General features: G+C 44.3%; 1 protein-coding gene across 2 annotated transcripts in view; it reads left to right on the top strand.

The window, feature by feature from the left end:
* The first annotated feature begins 1,606 nt into the window (after positions 1 to 1,606).
* The window catches only part of NFE2L3 (NFE2 like bZIP transcription factor 3), a 42,943-nt gene continuing 25,104 nt past the window's right edge, over positions 1,607 to 19,445 (top strand). For both annotated transcript variants that reach the window (XM_059933755.1, XM_059933754.1), the window contains exon 1: positions 1,607 to 2,470. In XM_059933755.1, the coding sequence (XP_059789738.1) occupies positions 1,895 to 2,470 (576 nt within the window). In that variant the 5' untranslated portion in view covers positions 1,607 to 1,894. The remainder of the gene's footprint in view (positions 2,471 to 19,445) is intronic.

Raw genomic sequence — 19,445 nt, 5'->3', positions numbered from 1 at the left:
GGCAGTTCAGTGGGTCCTCAGTAAAAACTGAGGTAAATATCTGAATTCAGCAGACGTTAACCAAGCCCAGAACCTGAATCCCTGTCCAGGGACTAAATGCTGTGAACAGGGCTACTGTTCCAAATCTCACTAACCCTGCGAGTGTCTTCCTTCCAGCCTCTTCACCACCCCATAAACCCACCCCCAAGGCTTAAAGCAGAAGCGACTTTTAAGAAGTCTGCTTCTGCTCCCCTGGTTCTCACGGGGCAAACTGACATCTGGTGTGAAGTTCTCATTACAGTAGGCCCAAGACAGAGGAGAAAACCAGGTGGAGGAAGGGGCCTTTAAAAACAAGTCTTGCTCAACTTCTTACACAACTGCCAGCCCTCAGGTAGGCATCACCACCTTCTCCCTCTCTGCCCTCTCCACCCCGCCCCGGAAGGAAATGAGAGTTAGTAAAACCTACAATGGCAAGGCCCAGTGCTGGGTACCACGTGGGCACAAAGGTGAGCCAAACAGCTTTTTTGCCCTCAAGAAGTCATAATGGGCAAATCAGAACAATTTCAACTACAATGCAAAGTGAAAAGTGCCAAGTGTTGCAATGTTGGCATATGGAGAAATCACTGTGGGAGAACAGATGGGGGAAGAGGATCACAAATGGTGAAAATTCAGAGGATGTATCTTTGGGTTAAGCCTTGGAGGATAGGTAATACAAATAATGGGTAACACTCAGAGACTGCTTCCTACCTACCAGGTACTGTGGTTGGTGGTATACACACGGCTCATTTGGGGCTCACAACAGGTGTGCTGAGGGGGTGCTCTTATTAGTCCCATTTCACAGTGAGGAAACTGAGGCACAGAGAGTGACCAATTTGTCCAAGGTTCCAGGCTAGTAAGAAATGGAAGGGGATTTGAAGCCATGCATGATAACTCTTAGCGCTGGTGCTCTTAACCCTCACTTCAGGAGCAAAGGAGACCATGAGGGAAGGCATAGCCTCGTGAAGGGGTAGCCCAGGACACAGGGAAGAGTCTGTGAGGCTGGAGCACAGGGTGGGAGTGGGGGGAGGCGGGAGGGAACAGAGAGCAGTGCTGTTTGATCCTTATGGTAGCAGTGGAATCTATATGTTGAACTCTGGGCTTTACATATAGTATTTCCTCTGACTTCACCACATCTATTGGACAGGTACTACTATCCCCATTTTACAGATAAGAGAACTGAGGCACAGAGAAGTAACTTATTCAAGGTCACACGACTGGTAGTGGCGCTGAGATGTGAACCCACTGTGCCAGCTCAGTGTTCTCGTGTGGGTGGAAGCCCTTTGCGTGCTGCCCAGTGCCTCGACTCCCCCCCCCCCCCTCCCCGCCCCAAGTCTACACATCCTGTCCATTCCCACCCACCTTTACCCCGGACCCCCTATTCCCAACCCGCGCATTCAGCCACAACCGCCCAGCCCACGGCCACAGGGTAGGGGGCCACTTGGCGCCCAGAGCAACTTCTGCTCCCAGAAAGCTTTGCGTTCCCCCCGAATAAAGGGCCTTTGAGCCCGGGAGCCCCGCCCCGCGCGGGCCTGGGGCGGCAGTGGGCGCGTCCCCGGCGGCGGCGCCCGCGGCCCGGGGCGGGGCCTGGTTGCAGCGCGGCGCTGCGGGGCAGCGGGGCGGCTAAGCTGGTGATTTCTGCGCGCAGGTGGCTCCTCCTCCGCCTCTCCGGAGCCGCAGGCACCTGGAAGGCTGCGGTGGGACTGTTTTTGTGCCCGGCTCCGGGGGTCCGAGACGGCCGCTGCACGCCCGGGTCCATTGTTTCTGTCTCTTCCGGGCAGGTGCCGGCGGCGCTCAGCGGCCGCACGTGCCCAAGCGGCGGCCGGCGCTCAGGGACCCGCTGGCGCCGGCAGGGGCGTCCCCGGGCGCGCGGCAGGGGATGAAGTACCTGAAGCCGTGGTGGTCGGACGGCGGCAGCCTCCTGCACCTCACCATCCTGCTGAGCTTGGCGGGGCTTCGCCTGGACTTGGACCTGGACCTCTACCTGCTGCTCCCGCCGCGGACCCTGCTCGGAGATGAGCTTCTGCTCCCGGGCGGCCCGACGAGCCCTGCCTACGCGCTCAGCCCCTTCCCGGCCTCGGGAGGGTGGGGGCGCGCCGAGCTCCTGCACCCCAAGGGCCGGGAGCGGGACCCCGTGGCGCCGCCGGAGGGCCAGCTGCTCCGGGAGGTACGCGCGCTGGGGGTCCCCTTCATCCCCTGCACCCGAGTGGACGCGTGGCTGGTGCACAGCGTGGCTGCCGGGGACGCCGACGGGGCCCACGCGCTGCTCGGCGCCGCCGCCGCCTCTTCGGCCGGAGGAGTGGGCGCCGGCGTGAACGGCGTTAGCCAGGCTGCGCCGGGTAGCGGCGGGAATCCCAGAGCGGCTCCGAGTAGCCCCTTGGCCGCCGGGGAGGAGGAGAAGGCTCCCGCGGAACCGACGGCTCAAGTGTCGGACGCCGGCGGACACGCAAGCGAGGTAACAGGAGAGCGGGACGCGAGCGGGGTGCTGGGGGACCTGGCCGGGAGCCCTGGAGGGTAGCGAGGGACCTGGGGGGGCACACCTGCGTTCTTCCACCCTCCGCCCCCGGGGGGTTGCGGGTTTGCGGGCGACTGTGCGCCTCTGTTTTGTGAATCCGAACGAAGCCTCCTAGTGCTGTCGCTGTGGCTCTTAACGCTTTTGGGAATGAAGTGCGTGAAATCATCCGTTAGGTTTTAGCGAACACCTTTCCTGTGTTTGACGGTGATCAAGGGTAGTTCGGGAGTGGGGAGGGGAGACGGTATGCTGGAAATTTTCTGGCCCGCTCTCTTCGTTCGGTACCTCGTGTAAGCTGAGATGTCTTTTTCTGGAACCGAAGGAGGCTTTGGCCTCCGGGAGGATGCACGTTTCTCTTAAGAACCACGCACCCGGCCCAACGCGGTGGCCCCCTCTGGATTTTAACCCATTGCAGTTCGTTTTTTGATGCGTCCCTGGATTAAGCAGCTGTGGTCAGTGTCAGCTCCGAGGCTAGCGCACAAACGGACGTGCTGGTACTTAACCATCCCCCACGCCTAACAATCCTCCTCCCCCCGGAATTTGTGTAATCCCTTTTTAGCATAAAGAAAACAGGTACCCTGACAGTCACCTAGTGACTAACAAGTCCCCTTTGCTTTGTAGGTTCAAACCTTTCAGTGTAACTTTCTTTTAAAACAAAGTTCACCGAGATCTGTTGACTGAAGCATCTGGGGCTCCCAATGGCGAGTTGGAGTCTAAAGACGCAGCACAGCAATTTCCACAAAATGGCCTTATCCAAAGTTCCCTCAAAGGGACCTTTTTCATTCTCTCTTGGCCCAAACCTTAGTGTTCACAATCGGTAGTAATCAACAAGAGTTCCTTGGACGTTGTTTTTTGTGGACTGCAATCTTATGCAGAATGGGAATTGGGGCCAGACTGGTTTGTTTGCTGCTCTTCAGAATTGCCCTGTTTTTGTAGGCAGTTGCCAGACGAGCTTCTCCACCCTCTCCTGGAGGGGTCATTGTGCCGAAGTGCTGGGTGATTCAGTGTTATGCAGATCTGATCCCTTCCTCTTCCTGGGGCCGGAACTAATGGCGAGGGGGTGGGTGAGAGTCTCGGTGGGCTCCTGTCTGTTCAGAACACCAGGAGGGGAAGATTCTTTCAGCTCACTCGTCCAGTCTCTCTCTACCCTGTGGGGTGGTCTCCCCTGAATCCCCTGCCCCCGCAGGAGTGGAACGCGCTGCACGGCTACCTTTCCCGATCCTGCGACATACATGGGTGGAAGCCAGTGCGGGCTGCCGGCCCAGATGGCACCCTGCCCTTATCACAGCTGAATGCCAGCCGGCCTGCAAAATGTGCAGGGAGGGAGACGAGGCTGTTCGCTCTTCAAGGACTTCCCTCCCCGGCCCAGCCTCTCCTGGTTGATACCTAGTTAGAGCAGCAAGCCTGCCTTGGGGGCAGCTCTGAGGACCTAGGCCCAGCCAGACCGTGGATACCCTTGAGCCCAGATTTCCTAGGGGAGAGGGTGAGGTTCACACCGGGCCATTCTTCTGGTGGTGCCTTCCCCAGCTGGCATGTGTGGACCTGCTGGACCGTGGTAGCTGCTGGGATGACCTGGTTTTGTTCATTCTGACGATGATCGGCTGTCGAGCACCTTACGGTTTTCACAGCCAATTCACCTTTATGGTTAACACCTTTTACATGCCCTTGTGAGGTCCACAGGCCAGGCATCCTTATATCCAATTCGTATTTAAGGAAAATAGAGGCCCAGCGAGGTTGGGGGGCTTGGCTAAACCAGCACAGTTAATGAGTGCCAGAAGTGGGTCTAGACCCTGAGCTTCCTGGCTCCCAGGCTGGCACATTAAGCATCTACGCTGTACTCAGGTTTTCTGTGCAAGCTTGCAGCTGGAATGGGGCAATGCGCCCCACTCCTGACCCCAGCACCACTGCTCTCCAATGCTGGATTGACTTTTAAAAGCAGAGTGTACCATCCATAATGCCAAAGTTACGATTTGAAACCATGACTCTGGAGAAAATGAGCTGAAAAAACAGCACTGGTGTTTGCAGTCAGCAAAGCTGCATGTTGGAGCATCACATAATAATCTGCCCTCATATAGGTTACTTTAATCTCCCCAAGTCTCAGTGTCTCATCTGTTGAGTGGGAGAGTAATGCTTACCCTCAAGGGTGTTGTGCCAGTTAAGTAGGAAAAGCACGTGGGAAGTGCCAGCCCAGTGCCTGGGATGTAATTGTTGTTCTCTTCTTTTGCTCCCATCCTCAACCCACCCTCCTTAACCTGTCCCCACTCACATTATTCCCTTTTGTCTTGTTTGTCTATATGTCTGGCTTGGTTGTTTGTTTGTTAAGGGGGTGGGGTGTGTTGGAGCCAGACTGCCTGGTTTGGGATCCCAGCTCTACCACGCATTGCTGTGTGACCTCGGGCCATTTCTTAACCAGTCTGTGCTTCATTCACACCTGCACAATGGTGCCTACCACAGGGGGTTGTTGTGAGAATTAAACAATTCATTCCATGCAACAGGCTTAGAACTGTGCCTGTCCCGTCTTAAATGCTCAATAAATGTTAACTTCGAAGAGAGTGAGTGCTGTGCCCCATAGGAACATCATAGGTTTGTTTTGTTTTAAAATAGATAATTCTGGTGGCTTACATTTGAGTTGTAGGAGATTCCAGTTTTATAGTGTAACTTTCCATGATTTTTGTACATGTGCAAAAATATTTTGGAGTAGGGGATTTTCCAAGTATCAAAAGAAGTACTGCTTTGGTTTCACTTCTTAGTGGGGCTAATCATTAGCTGCAAACAGTATGTGGAATTCCCCAGGGTAGACAAACTTCCCTTCGTAACCACAGCCATTCACTCCCAACCCATGAAGCGCATGTTCTTCAAAGTCATGCATGGGTTAAACAATGAAATGAACAGTTGTTGCAGAGCTGTGTGTGTGAGCATATTTGAAGATGGGGTGACTGCTAAAAGCCAGCATCTGTATTTCAGAGAACTGTTGCCACTTTAAAACTGAGAGGGGTTGTGGTCATCTTGATGTGGTTTCATGCCTTGGGACAGACAGGGACCCTCTGCTGGGAGAGGGGTACAGCAGGACCTCAGATTTACTGTCCTTTGGACTTGGTTTCTTCAGGTCACAGGAAGAATCTGATACAGTCAATATTTGCTTCTAAAAGTAAAGGGAAGGGAAAGAAGGTCCTTGATTGATAAAGTAAAAGTTGGTTTTTGTTTCAAAATCAAAGATAGTCCCTGATGCCCGGGCAATTGGAGATAGATGAAATATCAAACACTTGCCAGTTTTCAGCTCACAACCATGATACAGAGATAGTCTTATATGTAATTACATCCGTTGCAGTACAAGGTTTCACAGTAGACTTTATTTTACTTACTAAAATATGCAGTGAAGATGCACCTATGGTCTTCTTATTGGAAAGGATGGCATACATCACTGCATTAGTGTCCTAGGGCTGCTGTGACAAAGTACCACAAACCAGGTGGCTTAAACAACAGAAATATATTGTCTCACAGTTCTGGGGGCAAAAAGTTGGAGATAAGGTCTCAGCAGGGTTCCTTCACTCCTAGCTTCTGGTAGTTTGCTGGCAATCTTTGGCAACCCTTGGTTTCTACTGCATCACCCCAGTCTCTGCCTTCTGCACGTGGCATTGTCCCTGTACGCATGTCTGTAGCCAGATTTCCCTCTTTATAGGACACCAGTCATATAGGATTAGGGACCCACCCTACTCATCCTAACTAATCACGTCAGCAACGACCCAGTTTCCAAATAAGGTCACATTCTGGGGTACTGAGGGCTATGACTTCAACATATGAATTTCAAGGGACTCAGTCCAATCTGTTATGCAGTCACCATCTCTCTTTCCTGGCACCTCTTGGGGTGTTCAGCTTGCTTATCAAGTATGCTCCAGTTGTTGAAAACTAAGTCAGCCGTCCTGGACACAGTTAGGCTATGCGTAGTGGCATTTGCAGAAGGACTTGGTATAAGTTCATGAGCAAATTGGGGTTTTTTGGTGGCTTGATGTGCCACAGCCCACAGGAACCTTATTCCAGACTTCTTCCAGTCAGCCCCCTTCACCTGAAGTGGTAGGTTACAGAGAGGTCATCTCTGTGGTGTATGAGTCTCCTCTTCGTTCCCCCTACTTCTCAGCTCAACTCAGAATCTGCACTGGTGAGCAGACCCAGGCAGGCTGTTCTAGTGGTCAGTGTGCCGGGCCTGGAGTTAGACCAGCTTGGGTAGCTGTAGGTCTCAGCTCACCGCTGACTCGTTATATGACCCAGAGCACAGTTCTTGACCTCCCCGTGCCTTGGCTCTCATATCTGTAAAATGGGATGGTAAGAGTACCTTCAGGAGCTGTTGTGAGGGTTAAAAGGGATCACGCAGGTTCAGCAGGGTTGGTACATGGTAAGCCCTCGATAACGTTAGCAGCTGCTGTTAATTCAGCGGGGCCTCTCTAATGCCCCTTCCCAACTTATTCCTGTGCGTTCCGTTGCCACGTGCAGGTTTCCAAAGCACGCCTTGGTCCTTACCATTTTCATCTGGGGAGCTTCCACTAGCTCCTCATTACCTACCAATTTGATATTTTGTCATTCAAGGCTCCCCGTTTGGCCAGTGTGGCTCCCCTAGCTGAGCTCATCTCCCTCTGGTCCTCCACCTGTAGCCTACTTTCCCACTATAACCTTCTCCCTTCCTTTTCCCCAGACAGCCCAGTGCTTTCCTGCCTTTTACTTTGTTGCCTTTGCCCAGAGTGCCTCCTTTCATTCCTCTCAAGTCTTTTACTGTTAAATTCTGACTTCTCTCCACTGTCACCTCATCTACAAGCATTTCCTGTTCTTTCCTTTGACCCTATTGCACTTTGTGACATTTCTTCTGTGGGACTTGCATCCTCTACTTTGAACCGCAGTGTCTTGAGTGTGGAAACTGGATCTTTGCTTTTAACCTGCAAATGGCGCCCAGGGACGGGGTTGGGAGCAGAGGCCAGTTCAGCGCTCCTCATCCATCCTCCACGTTGGCTCTGCAGAACTTCCAAGATGCTGTGAGCTTGAATATGTCTTGGGACCTTCAAGGCCAGAGTCCCAACCAGAAAGTAGTCATATCTGAAATCCTGATGGGCCATCTGACCACTTAATGCCAATTTGAGTGGATGGGGCAGTGGCAAGCAGACTTGCAGGTTGGCATCATAATTAATCAGGTGGTGAAACTCAGGATTGCCTAAAGTGATAGTGACCTTGTTAGTGACCTTGCCCAGAATACACAGGTCACTGTTCTTAAGCACTGAGTAAACCATACCTCCCTCCCACCCACTACAAAACTTAAAACTTAAAAACAAGCTTCTCCCATTTGTGGCAGCCTTTCGATATGAATAATTTATTCTCAAAATCTAGTTAAGGATCTGCATTAATATTCAAATACACTTCTGGAGAGTTGGAGCAGGCTGAGGCTCAGGTACATAGCTGGGTGGTTTTTGGTTGAGTTGGCAGAGTATGGGCAGTGGCTAGAAGCAAGGCACGGCCTTTTGAGATTGGGTGCACCCGGGTTCCCATCGGCATCAGCCAGCATTCTCTAGAGAACACAGCCAGTATGAGAGGTGTGTGTGTGTGTGTTTTAAGAGACTTATTTCAAGGAATTGGCTAGCATGTTTGTGGAGGCTGGGCACATCCAGACTCTAGGGCAGCTGGAAACCACCAGCAGGAGCTAATGCTGCAGGCTTGAGGCAGAATTTCTTCCTCAGGGAAACCTCACTTTTGCCCTTAAAGGCTTTCTTTCAACTGATTGGATGAGATAAGGCCCACTCAGATTACCGAAGTTAATCTCTTCTACTGAAGGTCACCTGGTGGGTTAGCCACAGCAGTTAGCCACATCTACAAAATACCTTCACAGCAACGCCTAGGTTAATGTTTGATTGACTTCTAGGTACGATAGCCTGGCCACGCTGACACCTAAAACTAGTCGTCACCCCATCCCAGCTCCGTCTCTTCCTGGGCAACCTCCATGAGCCGTGGTATCCAAATTGTAAAAGGAGAATATTAACCTCTTTCTGGGAGAGTTTGAGGATTAAATAATGCTGTATGTTAAAGGACTAGGACCATTCCTGGCATGTTAATAAATATTCAACCGATGATTTGCTCTCAGTGGCCCTGGGCTGGGGGTTGAATCCCCAGGAAAGTCCTGTCTTCCAGAGGACATAACGGAAGACTGCTAGGTCATGAAGTAGGCCTTGGGCGTGTTGGGGAGGCAGAAGCCTGAAGGCTCATCTGAAGGAAGAGCTTCTCAGCCTTTCTTTAGAGCTGAGTTTCTCATCCCAGTGACTGTATCAGTTACCTCGTTGCTTGTTACAATGTAGATTTCAGGGCCCACCCCAGACTGGCTGAATCAGAGCCTCTCAGCTGGGGCCTGGGATGGGTTCTGCAGTTTAGAAGACCTCCAAGTGATTCAAGCTTGACCTCAGCCATGGTGTTCCTCCCCCAGGGCCTTTGACTACCCAGCACGTGTGAATGGAGGGGGTGCCTGGCTGAAAACTGCCTTTCTATGAATTGAAGGCCCAGAAGAGCTCATGGACTGGGCCAGAGTTACCTGCTTGGGCAGCAGGACCTGGGCTAGTGCCCTGATTTGCCAGTTGTTTTTTTTTAAATTGTTTTCTTAACATCTTTATTGGAGTATAATTGCTTTACAGTGTTGTGTTAGTTTCTGCTGTACAACAAAGTAAATCAGCTGTACGTATACATATATCCCCATATCCCCTCCCTCTTGCGTCTCCCTCCCACCCTCCCTATCCCACCCCTCTAGGTGGTCGCAAAGCACTGAGCTGATCTTCCTATGCCATGCAGCTGCTTCCCACTAACTATCTATTTTACGTTTGGTAGTGTATATATGTCCATGCCACTCTCTCACCTCGTCCCAGCTTACCCTTCCCCATCCCTGTGTCCTCAAGTCCATTCTCTGCATCTGCGTCTTTATTCCTCTCCTGCCCCTAGGTTCTTCAGAACTTTTTTTTAGATTCCATATATATGTGTTAGCATACAGTATTTGTTTTTCTCTTTCTAACTTATTTCACTCTGTATGACAGACTCTAGGTCCATCCACCTCACTACAAATAACTCAATTTCGTTTCTTTTTATGGCTGAGTAATATTCCATTGTATATATGTGCCACATCTTCTTTATCCATTCATCTGTCGATGGACACTTAGGTTGCTTCCATGTCCTGGCTATTGTAAATAGAGCTGCAATGAACATTGTGGTACATGACTCTTTTTGAATTATGGCTTTCTCAGGGTATATGCCCAGTACTGGGATTTCTGGGTCGTATGGTAGTTCTATTTTTAGTTTTTTAAGGAACCTCCATACTGTTCTCCATAGTGGCTGTATCAGTTTACATTCCCACCAACAGTGCAAGAGGGTTCCCTTTTCTCCACACCCTCTCCAGCATTTATTGTTTCTAGATTTTTTGATGATGGCCATTCTGACCGGTGTGAGATGATATCTCATTGTAGTTTTGATTTGCATTTCTCTAATGATTAATGATGTTGAGCATTCTTTCATGTGTTTGTTGGCAATGTGTATATCTTCTTTGGAGAAATGTCTATTTAGGTCTTCTGCCCATTTTTGGATTGGGTTGTTTGTTTTTTTGATATTGAGCTGCATGAGCTGCTTGTAAATTTTGGAGATTAATCCTTTGTCAGTTGCTTCATTTGCAAATATTTTCTCCCATTCTGAGGGTTGTCTTTTGGTCTTGTTTATGTTTTCCTTTGCTGTGCAAAAGCTTTTAAGTTTCATTAGGTCCCATTTGTTTATTTTTGTTTTATTTCAATTTCTCTCAGAGGTGAGTCAAAAGGGATCTTGATGTGATTTATGTCACAGAGTGTTCTCCCTGTGTTTTCCTCTAAGAGTTTGATAGTGTCTGCCCTTACATTTAAGTCTTTAATCCATTTTGAGTTTATTTTTGTGCATGGTATTAGGGAGTGTTCTAATTTCATGCTTTTACATGTACCTGTCCAGTTTTCCCAGCACCACTTATTGAAGAGGCTGTCTTTTCTCCACTGTATATTCTTACCTCCTTTATCAAAGATAAGGTGACCAGATCAAGCCTCTTAGATACCCTCAACCACCAGAGGGCAGACAGCAGAAGCAAGAAAAACTACAATCCTGCAGCCTGTGGAACAAAAACCACATTCACAGAAAGAGAGACAAGATGAAAAGGCAGAGGGCTATATACCAGATGAAGGAACAAGAAAAAACCCCAGAAAAACAACTAAATGAAGTGGAGATAGGCAACCTTCCAGAAAAAGAATTCAGAATAATGATAGTGAAGATGATCCAGGACCTCGGAAAAAGAATGGAGGCAAAGATCGAGAAGATGCAAGAAATGTTTAACAAAGATCTAGAAAAATTAAAGAAAAAACAAACAGAGATGACCAATACAATAACTGAAAAGAAAACTCCACTAGAAGGAATCAATAGGAGAATAACTGAGGCAGAAGAACGGATAAGTGACCTGGAAGACAGAAGGGTGGAATTCACTGCTGCAGAACAGACTAAAGAAAAAAGAATGAAAAGAAATGAAGACAGCCTAAGAGACCTCTGGGACAACATTAAACGCAACAACATTCGCATTATAGGGGTCCCAGAAGGAGAAGAGAGAGAGAAAGGACCAGAGAAAATATTTGAAGAGATTATAGTCGAAAACTTCCCTAACATGGGAAAGGAAATAGCCACCCAAGTCCAGGAAGCACAGAGAGTCCCATACAGGATAAACCCAAGGAGAAACACACCGAGACACATAGTAATCAAATTGGCAAAAATTAAAGACAAACAAAAATTATTGAAAGCAGCAAGGGAAAAATGAAAAATAACATACAAGGGAACTCCCATAAGGTTAACAGCTGTTTTCTCAGCTGAAACTCTACAAGCCAGAAGGGAGTGGCATGATATACTTAAAGTGATGAAAGGGAAGAACCTACAACCAAGATTACTCTACCCAGCAAGGATCTCATTTAGATTTGATGGAGAAATCAAAAGCTTTACAGACAAACAAAAGCTAAGAGAATTCAGCACCAGCAAACCAGCTCTACAACAAATGCTAAAGGAACTTCTCTAAGTGGGAAACAGAAGAGAAGAAAAGGACCTACAAAACCAAACCCAAAACAATTAAGAAAATTGTCATAGGAACATACATATCGATAATTACCTTAAACGTGAATGGATTAAATGCTCCAACCAAAAGACACAGGCTTGCTGAATGGATACAAAAACAAGACCCATATATATGCTGTCTACAAGAGACCCACTTTAGACCTAGGGACACATACAGACTGAAAGTGAGGGGATAGAAAAAGATATTCCATGCAAATGGAAATCAAAACAAAGCTGGAGTAGCTATACTCATATCAGATAAAATAGACTTTAAAATAAAGAATGTTACAAGAGACAAGGAAGGGCACTACATAATGATCAAGATATCAATCCAAGAAGAAGATATAACAATTATAAATATATATGCACCCAACATAGGAGTACCTCAATACATAAGGCAACTGCTAACAGCTATAAAAGAGGAAATTGACAGTAACACAATAATAGTGGGGGACTTTAACACTTCACTTACACCAATGGGCAGATCATCCAAAATGAAAATAAATAAGGAAACACACGCTTTAAATGACACAATAGACCAGATAGATTTAATTGGTATTTACAGGACATTCCATCCAAAAACAGTAGATTACACTTTCTTCTCAAGTGGGCACGGAACATTCTCCAGGATAGATCACATCTTGGGTCACACATCAAGCCTCAGTAAATTTAAGAAAATTGAGATCATATCAAGCATCTTTTCTGACCACAACGCTATGAGATTAGAAATGAATTACAGGGGAAAAAACGTAAAAACCACAAACACATGGAGGCTAAACAGTGTGTTACTAAATAACCAAGAGATCATTGAAGAAATCAAAGAGGAAATAAAAAAATACCTAGAGACAAATGACAATGAAAACACGACGATCCAAAACCTATGGGATGCAGCAAGAGCAGTTCTAAGAGGGAAGTTTATAGCTATACAAGCCTACCTAAAGAAACAAGAAAAATCTCAAGTAAACAATCTAACCTTACACCTAAAGAAACTAGAGAAAGAAGAACAAACAAAACCCAAAGTTAGCAGAAGGAAAGAAATCATAAAGATCAGAGCAGAAATAAATGAAATAGAAACCAAGAAAACAATAGCAAAGATCAGTAAAACTAAAAGCTGGTTCTTTGAGAAGATAAACAAAATTGATAAGCCATTAGCCAGACTCATCAAGCAAAAGAGGGAGAGGACTCAAATCAATAAAATCAGAAACGAAAACGGAGAAGTTACAACAGACACTGCAGAAATACAAAGCATCCTGAAAGACTACTACAAGCAACTCTATGCCAATAAAACGGACAACCTGGAAGAAATGGACAAATTCTTAGAAAGGTATAACCTTCCACGCCTGAACCAGGAAGAAACAGAAAATATGAACAGACTAATCACAAGTAATGAAATTGAAACTGTGATTAAAAATCTTCCAACAAACAAAAGTCCAGGACCAGATGGCTTCACAGGTGAATTCTATCAAATATTTAGAGAAGAGCTAACAACCATCCTTCTCAAACTCTTCCAAAAAATTGCGGAGGAAGGAACACTCCCAAACTCATTCTATGAGGCCACCATCACCCTGATACCAAAACCAGACAAAGATACTATAAAAAAAAGAAAATTACAGACCAATATCACTGATGAATATAGATGCAGAAATCCTCAACAAAATACTAGCAATCAGAATCCAGCAACACATTAAAAGGATCATACACCACGATCAACTGGGATTTATCCCAGGGATGCAAGGATTCTTCAATATATGCAAATCAATCAATGTGATACACCATATTAACAAATTGAAGAATAAAAACCATATGATCATCTCAATAGATGCAGAAAAAGCTTTTGACAAAATTCAACACCCATTTATGATAAAAACTCTCCAGAAAGTGGACATAGAGGGAAACTACCTCAACGTAATAAAGGCCATATACCACAAACCCACAGCAAACATCATTCTCAGTGGTGAAAAACTGAAACCATTTCCTCTAAGATCAGGAACAAGACAAGGTTGCCCACTCTCACCACTATTATTCAACATAGTTTTGGAAGTTTTAGCCACAGAAATCAGAGAAGAAAAAGAAGTAAAAGGAATCCAAATCGGAAAAGAAGAAGTAAAACTGTCAGTGTTTGCAGATGACATGATACTATACATAGAGAATCCTAAAGATGCTACCAGAAAACTACTAGAGCTAATCAATGAATTTGGTAAAGTTGCAGGATGCAAAATTAATGCACAGAAATCTCTGGCATTCCTATACACTAATGATGAAAAATCTGAAAGTGAAATTAAGGAAACACTCCCATTTACCACTGCAACAAAAAGAATAAAATATCTAGGAATAAACCTACCTAAGGAGACAAAAGACCTGTATGCAGAAAACTATAAGACACTGATGAAAGAAATTAAAGATGATACCAACAGATGGAGAGATATACCATGTTCTTGGATTGGAAGAATCAATATTGTGAAAATGACTCTACTACCCAAAGCAATCTACAAATTCAATACAATCCCTATCAAATTACCAATGGCATTTTTTAAGGAACTAGAACAAATCATCTTAAAATTTGTATGGAGACACAAAAGACCCCAAATAACCAAAGCAGTCTTGAGGGGAAAAAACGGAGCTGGAGGAATCAGACTCCCTGACTTCAGACTATACTACAAAGCTACAGTAATCAAGACAGTATGGCACTGGCACAAAAACAGAAATATAGATCAATGGAACAAGATAGAAAGCCCAGAGATAAACCCACGCACCTATGGTCAACTAATCTATGACAAAGGAGGCAAGGGTATACAATGGAGAAAAGACAGTCTCTTCAATAAGTGGTGCTGGGAAAACTGGACAGCTACATGTAAAAGAATGAAATTAGGGCTTCCCTGGTGGCGCAGTGGTTGAGAATCTGCCTGCCAATGCAGGGGACACGGGTTCGAGCCCTGGTCTGGGAAGATCCCACATGCCGCGGAGCAGCTGGGCCCGTGAGCCACAACTACTGAGCCTGCGCGTCTGGAGCCTGTGCTCCGCAACAAGAGAGGCCGTGTGACAGTGAGAGGCCCGCGCACCGCGATGAAGAGTGGCCCCCGCTTGCCACAACTAGAGAAAGCCCTCGCACAGAAACGAAGACCCAACACAGCCATAAATAAATAAATAAATAAATAAAAATAAATAAATAAATGTCATAATTTAAAAAAAAAAAACTGAATGAAATTAGAATACTCCCTAACACCATACACAAAAATAAACTCAAAATGGATTAGAGACCTAAATGTAAGACCGGACGCTATAAAACTCTTAGAGGAAAACATAGGAAGAACACTCTGTGACATAAATCACAGCAAGATCTTTTTTGATCCACCTCCTAGAGTAATGGAAATAAAACCAAAAATAAACAAATGGGACCTAATGAAACTTCAAAGCTTTTGCACAACAAAGGAAACCATAAACAAGACAAAAAGACAGCCCTCAGAATGGGAGAAAAATATTTGCAAATGAATCAACGGACAAAGGATTAATCTCCAAAATATATAAACAGCTCATTCAGCTCAATATTAAAGAAACAAACAACCCAATCCAAAAATGGGCTGAAGATCTAAATAGACATTTCTCCAAAGGAGACATACAGATGGCCAAGAAGCACATGAAAAGATGCTCAACATCACTAATTATTAGAGAAATGCAAATCAAAACTACAATGAGGTATCACCTCACACCAGTTAGAATGGGCATCATCAGAAAATCTACAAACAAGAAATGCTGGAGAGGGTGTGGAGAAAAGGGAACCCTCTTGCACTGTTGGTGGGAATGTAAATTGATACAGCCACTATGGAGAACAGTATGGAGGTTCCTTAAAAAACTAAAAATAGAATTACCATATGATCCAGCAATCCCAGTACTGGGCATATACCCAGAGAAAACCGTAATTCAAAAAGACACGTGCACCCCAATGTTCATTGCAGCACTATTTACAATAGCCAGGTCATGGAAGCAACCTAAATGCCCATCGACAGACGAATGGATAAAGAAGAAGTGGTACATATATACGATGGACTATTACTCAGCCATAAAAAGAAACGAAATTGAGTCATTTGTTGAGTCGTGGATGGATCTAGAGACTGTCATACAGAGTGAGGTAAGTCAGAAAGAGAAAAACAAATATCGTATATTAACGCATGTATGTGGAACCTAGAGAAACGGTACAGATGAACCGGTTTGCAGGGCAGAAGTTGAGACACAGATGTAGAGAACAAACGTATGGACAGCAAGGAGGGAAAACCGCGGTGCAGTGAGGATGGTGGTGTGCTGAATTGGGCGATTGGGATTGACATGTATACACTGATGTGTATAAAATTGATGACTGATTAAAAATAAATAAAGAAATAAAATAAAGAAAAGTAAAAAGTTTAATAAAAAAAAAACGGACAGACAGAACCCTAGGACAAATGGTAAAAGAAAAGCTATACAGGCAGAATCACACAAAGAAGCAGACACATACAAAGAAAAACAAGAGAAAAAAAAAGAAAGATAAGGTGACCATATGTGCGTGGGTTTATCTCTGGGTGTTCTATCCTGTTCCATTGATCTATATTTCTCTTTTTGTGCCAGTACCATACTGTCTTGATTACTGTAGCTTTGTAGTATAGTCTGAATTCAGGGAGCCTAATTCCTCCAGCTCCATTTTTCATTCTCAAGATTGCTTTGGCTATTCGGGGTCTTTTGTGTTTCCATACAAATTGTGAAACTTTTTGTTCTAGTTCTGTGAAAAATGCCAGTGGTAGTTTGATAGGGATTGCATTAAATCTGTAGATTGCTTTGGGTAGTAGAGTCATTTTCACAATGTTGATTCTTCCAATCCAAGAACATGGTATATCTCTCCATCTATTTGTATCATCTTTAATTTCTTTCATCAGTGTCTTATAATTTTCTGCATACAGGTCTTTTGTCTCCTTAGGTAGGTTTATTCCTAGATATTTTATTCTTTTTGTTGCAGTGGTAAATGGGAGTGTTTCCTTAATTTCTCTTTCAGATTTTTCATCATTAGTGTATAGGAATGCCAGAGATTTCTGTGCATTAATTTTGTATCCTACTACTCTACCAATTTCATTGATTGGCTCTTTTAGTTTTCTGGTAGCATCTTTAGGATTCTCTATGTATAGTATCATGTCATCTGCAAACACTGACAGTTTTACTTCTTCTTTTCCGATTTGGATTCCTTTTACTTCTTTTTCTTCTCTGATTTCTGTGGCTAAAACTTCCAAAACTATGTTGAATAATAGTGGTGAGAGTGGGCAACCTTGTCTTGTTCCTGATCTTAGAGGAAATGGTTTCAGTTTTTCACCACTGAGAATGATGTTTGCTGTGGGTTTGTGGTATATGGCCTTTATTACGTTGAGGTAGTTTCCCTCTATGTCCACTTTCTGGAGAGTTTTTATCATAAATGGGTGTTAAATTTTGTCAAAAGGTTTTTCTGCGTCTATTGAGATTACATATGGCTTTTATCCTTTAGTTTGTTAATATGGTGTATCACATTGACTGATTTGCAAATATTGAAGAATCCTTGCATTCCTAGGATAAATCCCACTTGATCATGGTGTATGATCCTTTTCATGTGCTGTTGGATTTTGTTTGCTAGTATTTTGTTGAGGATTTTTGCATCTGTGTTCATCAGAGATATTGGCCTGTAGTTTTCTTTTTTTGTGACATCTTTGTCTGGTTTTGGTATCAGGGTGATGGTGGCCTCGTAGAATGAGTTTGGGAGTGTTCCTCCCTGTGCTGTATTTTGGAAGAGTTTTAGAAGGTCAGGTGTTAGCTCTTCTCTAAATGTTTGATAGTATTCGCCTGTGAAGCCATCTGGTCCTGAGCTTTTGTTTGTTGGAATATTTTTAATCACAGTTTCAATTTCAGTGCTTGTGATTGGTCTGTTTATATTTTCTATTTCTTCCTGGTTCAGTCACAGAAGATTGTCTTTTCTAAGAATTTGTCCATTTCTTCCAGGTTGTCCATTTTATTGGCAACAGTTGCTTGTGGTAATCTCTCATCATCCTTTGTATTTCTGCAGTGTCAGTTGTTACTTTTTTTTCATTTCTAATTCTGTTGATTTGAGTCTTCTCCATTTTTTTCTTGATGAGTCTGGCTAATGGTTTATCAGTTTTGTTTATCTTCTCAAAGAACAGCTTTTAGTTTTATTGATCTTTGCTATTGTTTCTTACATTTCTTTTTCATTTATTTCTGATCTGATCTTTATGATTTTTTTCCTTCAGCTAACTTTGGGGATTTTTTTGTTCTTCTTTCTCTAATTGCTTTAGGTGTACGGTTACGTTGTTTATTTGAGAATTTTCTTGTTTCTTGAGGTAGGATTGTATTGCTTTAAACTTCCCTCTTAGAACTGCGATTGCTGCATCCCATAGGTTTTGGGTCGTCATGTTTTCATTGTTATTTGCTTCTAGGTATGTTTTGATTTCTTCTTTGATTTCTTCAGTGATCTCTTGGTTATTTAGTAGCGTATTGTTTAGCCTCCATGTGTTTGTATTTTTTTACAGTTTTTTTCCTGTAATTGATATCTAGTCTCATAGCTTTGTGGTAGGAAAAGATGCTTGATACAATTTCAATTTTCTTAAATTTACCAAGGCTTGATTTGTGACCCAAGATATGGTCTATCCTGGAGAATGTTCCATGAGCACTTGAGAAGAAAGTGTATCCTGTTGTTTTTGGATGGAATGTCCTATACATATCAATTAAGTCCATCTTGTTTAATGTATCATTTAAAGCTTGTGTTTCCTTATTTATTTTCATTTTGGATGATCTGTCCATTGGTGAAAGTGGGGTGTTAAAGTCCCCTGCTATGATTGTGTTAACTGTCGATTTCCCCTTTTATGGCTGTTAGCATTTGCCTTATGTATTGAGGTGCTCCTATGTTGGGTGCATAAATATTAACCATTGTCATATCTTCTTCTTGGATTGATCCTTTGATCATTATGTAGTGTCCTTCTTTGTCTCTTGTAATAGTCTTTAAAGTCTATTTTGTCTGATATGAGAATTGCTACTCCAGCTATCTTGTGATTTCCATTTGCATGGAATATCTTTTTCCATCCCCTCACTTTCAGTCTGTATGTGTCCCTTGGTTTGAAGTGGGTCTCTTGTAGACAGCATATGTACGGGTCTTGTTTTTGTATCCATTCAGCCAGTCTGTGTTTTTTGGTTGGAGCATGTAATCCATTTACATTTAAGGTAGTTATCGATATGTATGTTCCTGTGACCATTTTCTTAATTGTTTTGGGTTTGTTGTTGTAAGTCTTTTCTTTCTCTTGTGTCTCCTGCCTAGAGAAGTTCCTTAGCATTTGTTGTAAAGCTGATTTGTTGGTGCTGAATTCTCTTAACTTTTGCTTGTCTGTAAAGGTTTTAATTTCTCTGTGGAATCTGAATGAGATCCTTGCTGGGTAGAGTAATCTTGGTTGTAGGTTTTTCCCTTTCATCACTTTAGATATGTCCTGCCACTCCCTTCTGGCTTACAGAGATTCTGCTGAAAAATCAGCTGTTAACCTTATGGGGATTCCCTTGTATGTTATTTGTTGCTTTTCTCTTGCTGATTTCAATATTTTTTCTTTGTGTTTAATTTTTGATAGTTTGATTACTATGTGTGTTGGCATGTTTCTCCTTGAATTTATCCTGTATGGGACTCTCTGTGCTTCCTGGACTTGATTGACTATTTCTGTTTCCATGTTAGGGAAGTTTTCAACTATAATCTCTTCAAATATTTTCTCAGACCCTTTTTTTTTCTCTTCTTCTTCTGGGACCCCTATAATTCGAA

The sequence above is a fragment of the Balaenoptera ricei genome, chromosome 9, assembly GCF_028023285.1.
Source record: "Balaenoptera ricei isolate mBalRic1 chromosome 9, mBalRic1.hap2, whole genome shotgun sequence".
NCBI classification, from domain to species: Eukaryota; Metazoa; Chordata; class Mammalia; order Artiodactyla; family Balaenopteridae; genus Balaenoptera; species Balaenoptera ricei.
The sequence above is the reverse complement of the archived record's forward strand: the minus strand, read 5'-3'. Positions and strand labels throughout refer to the sequence as shown.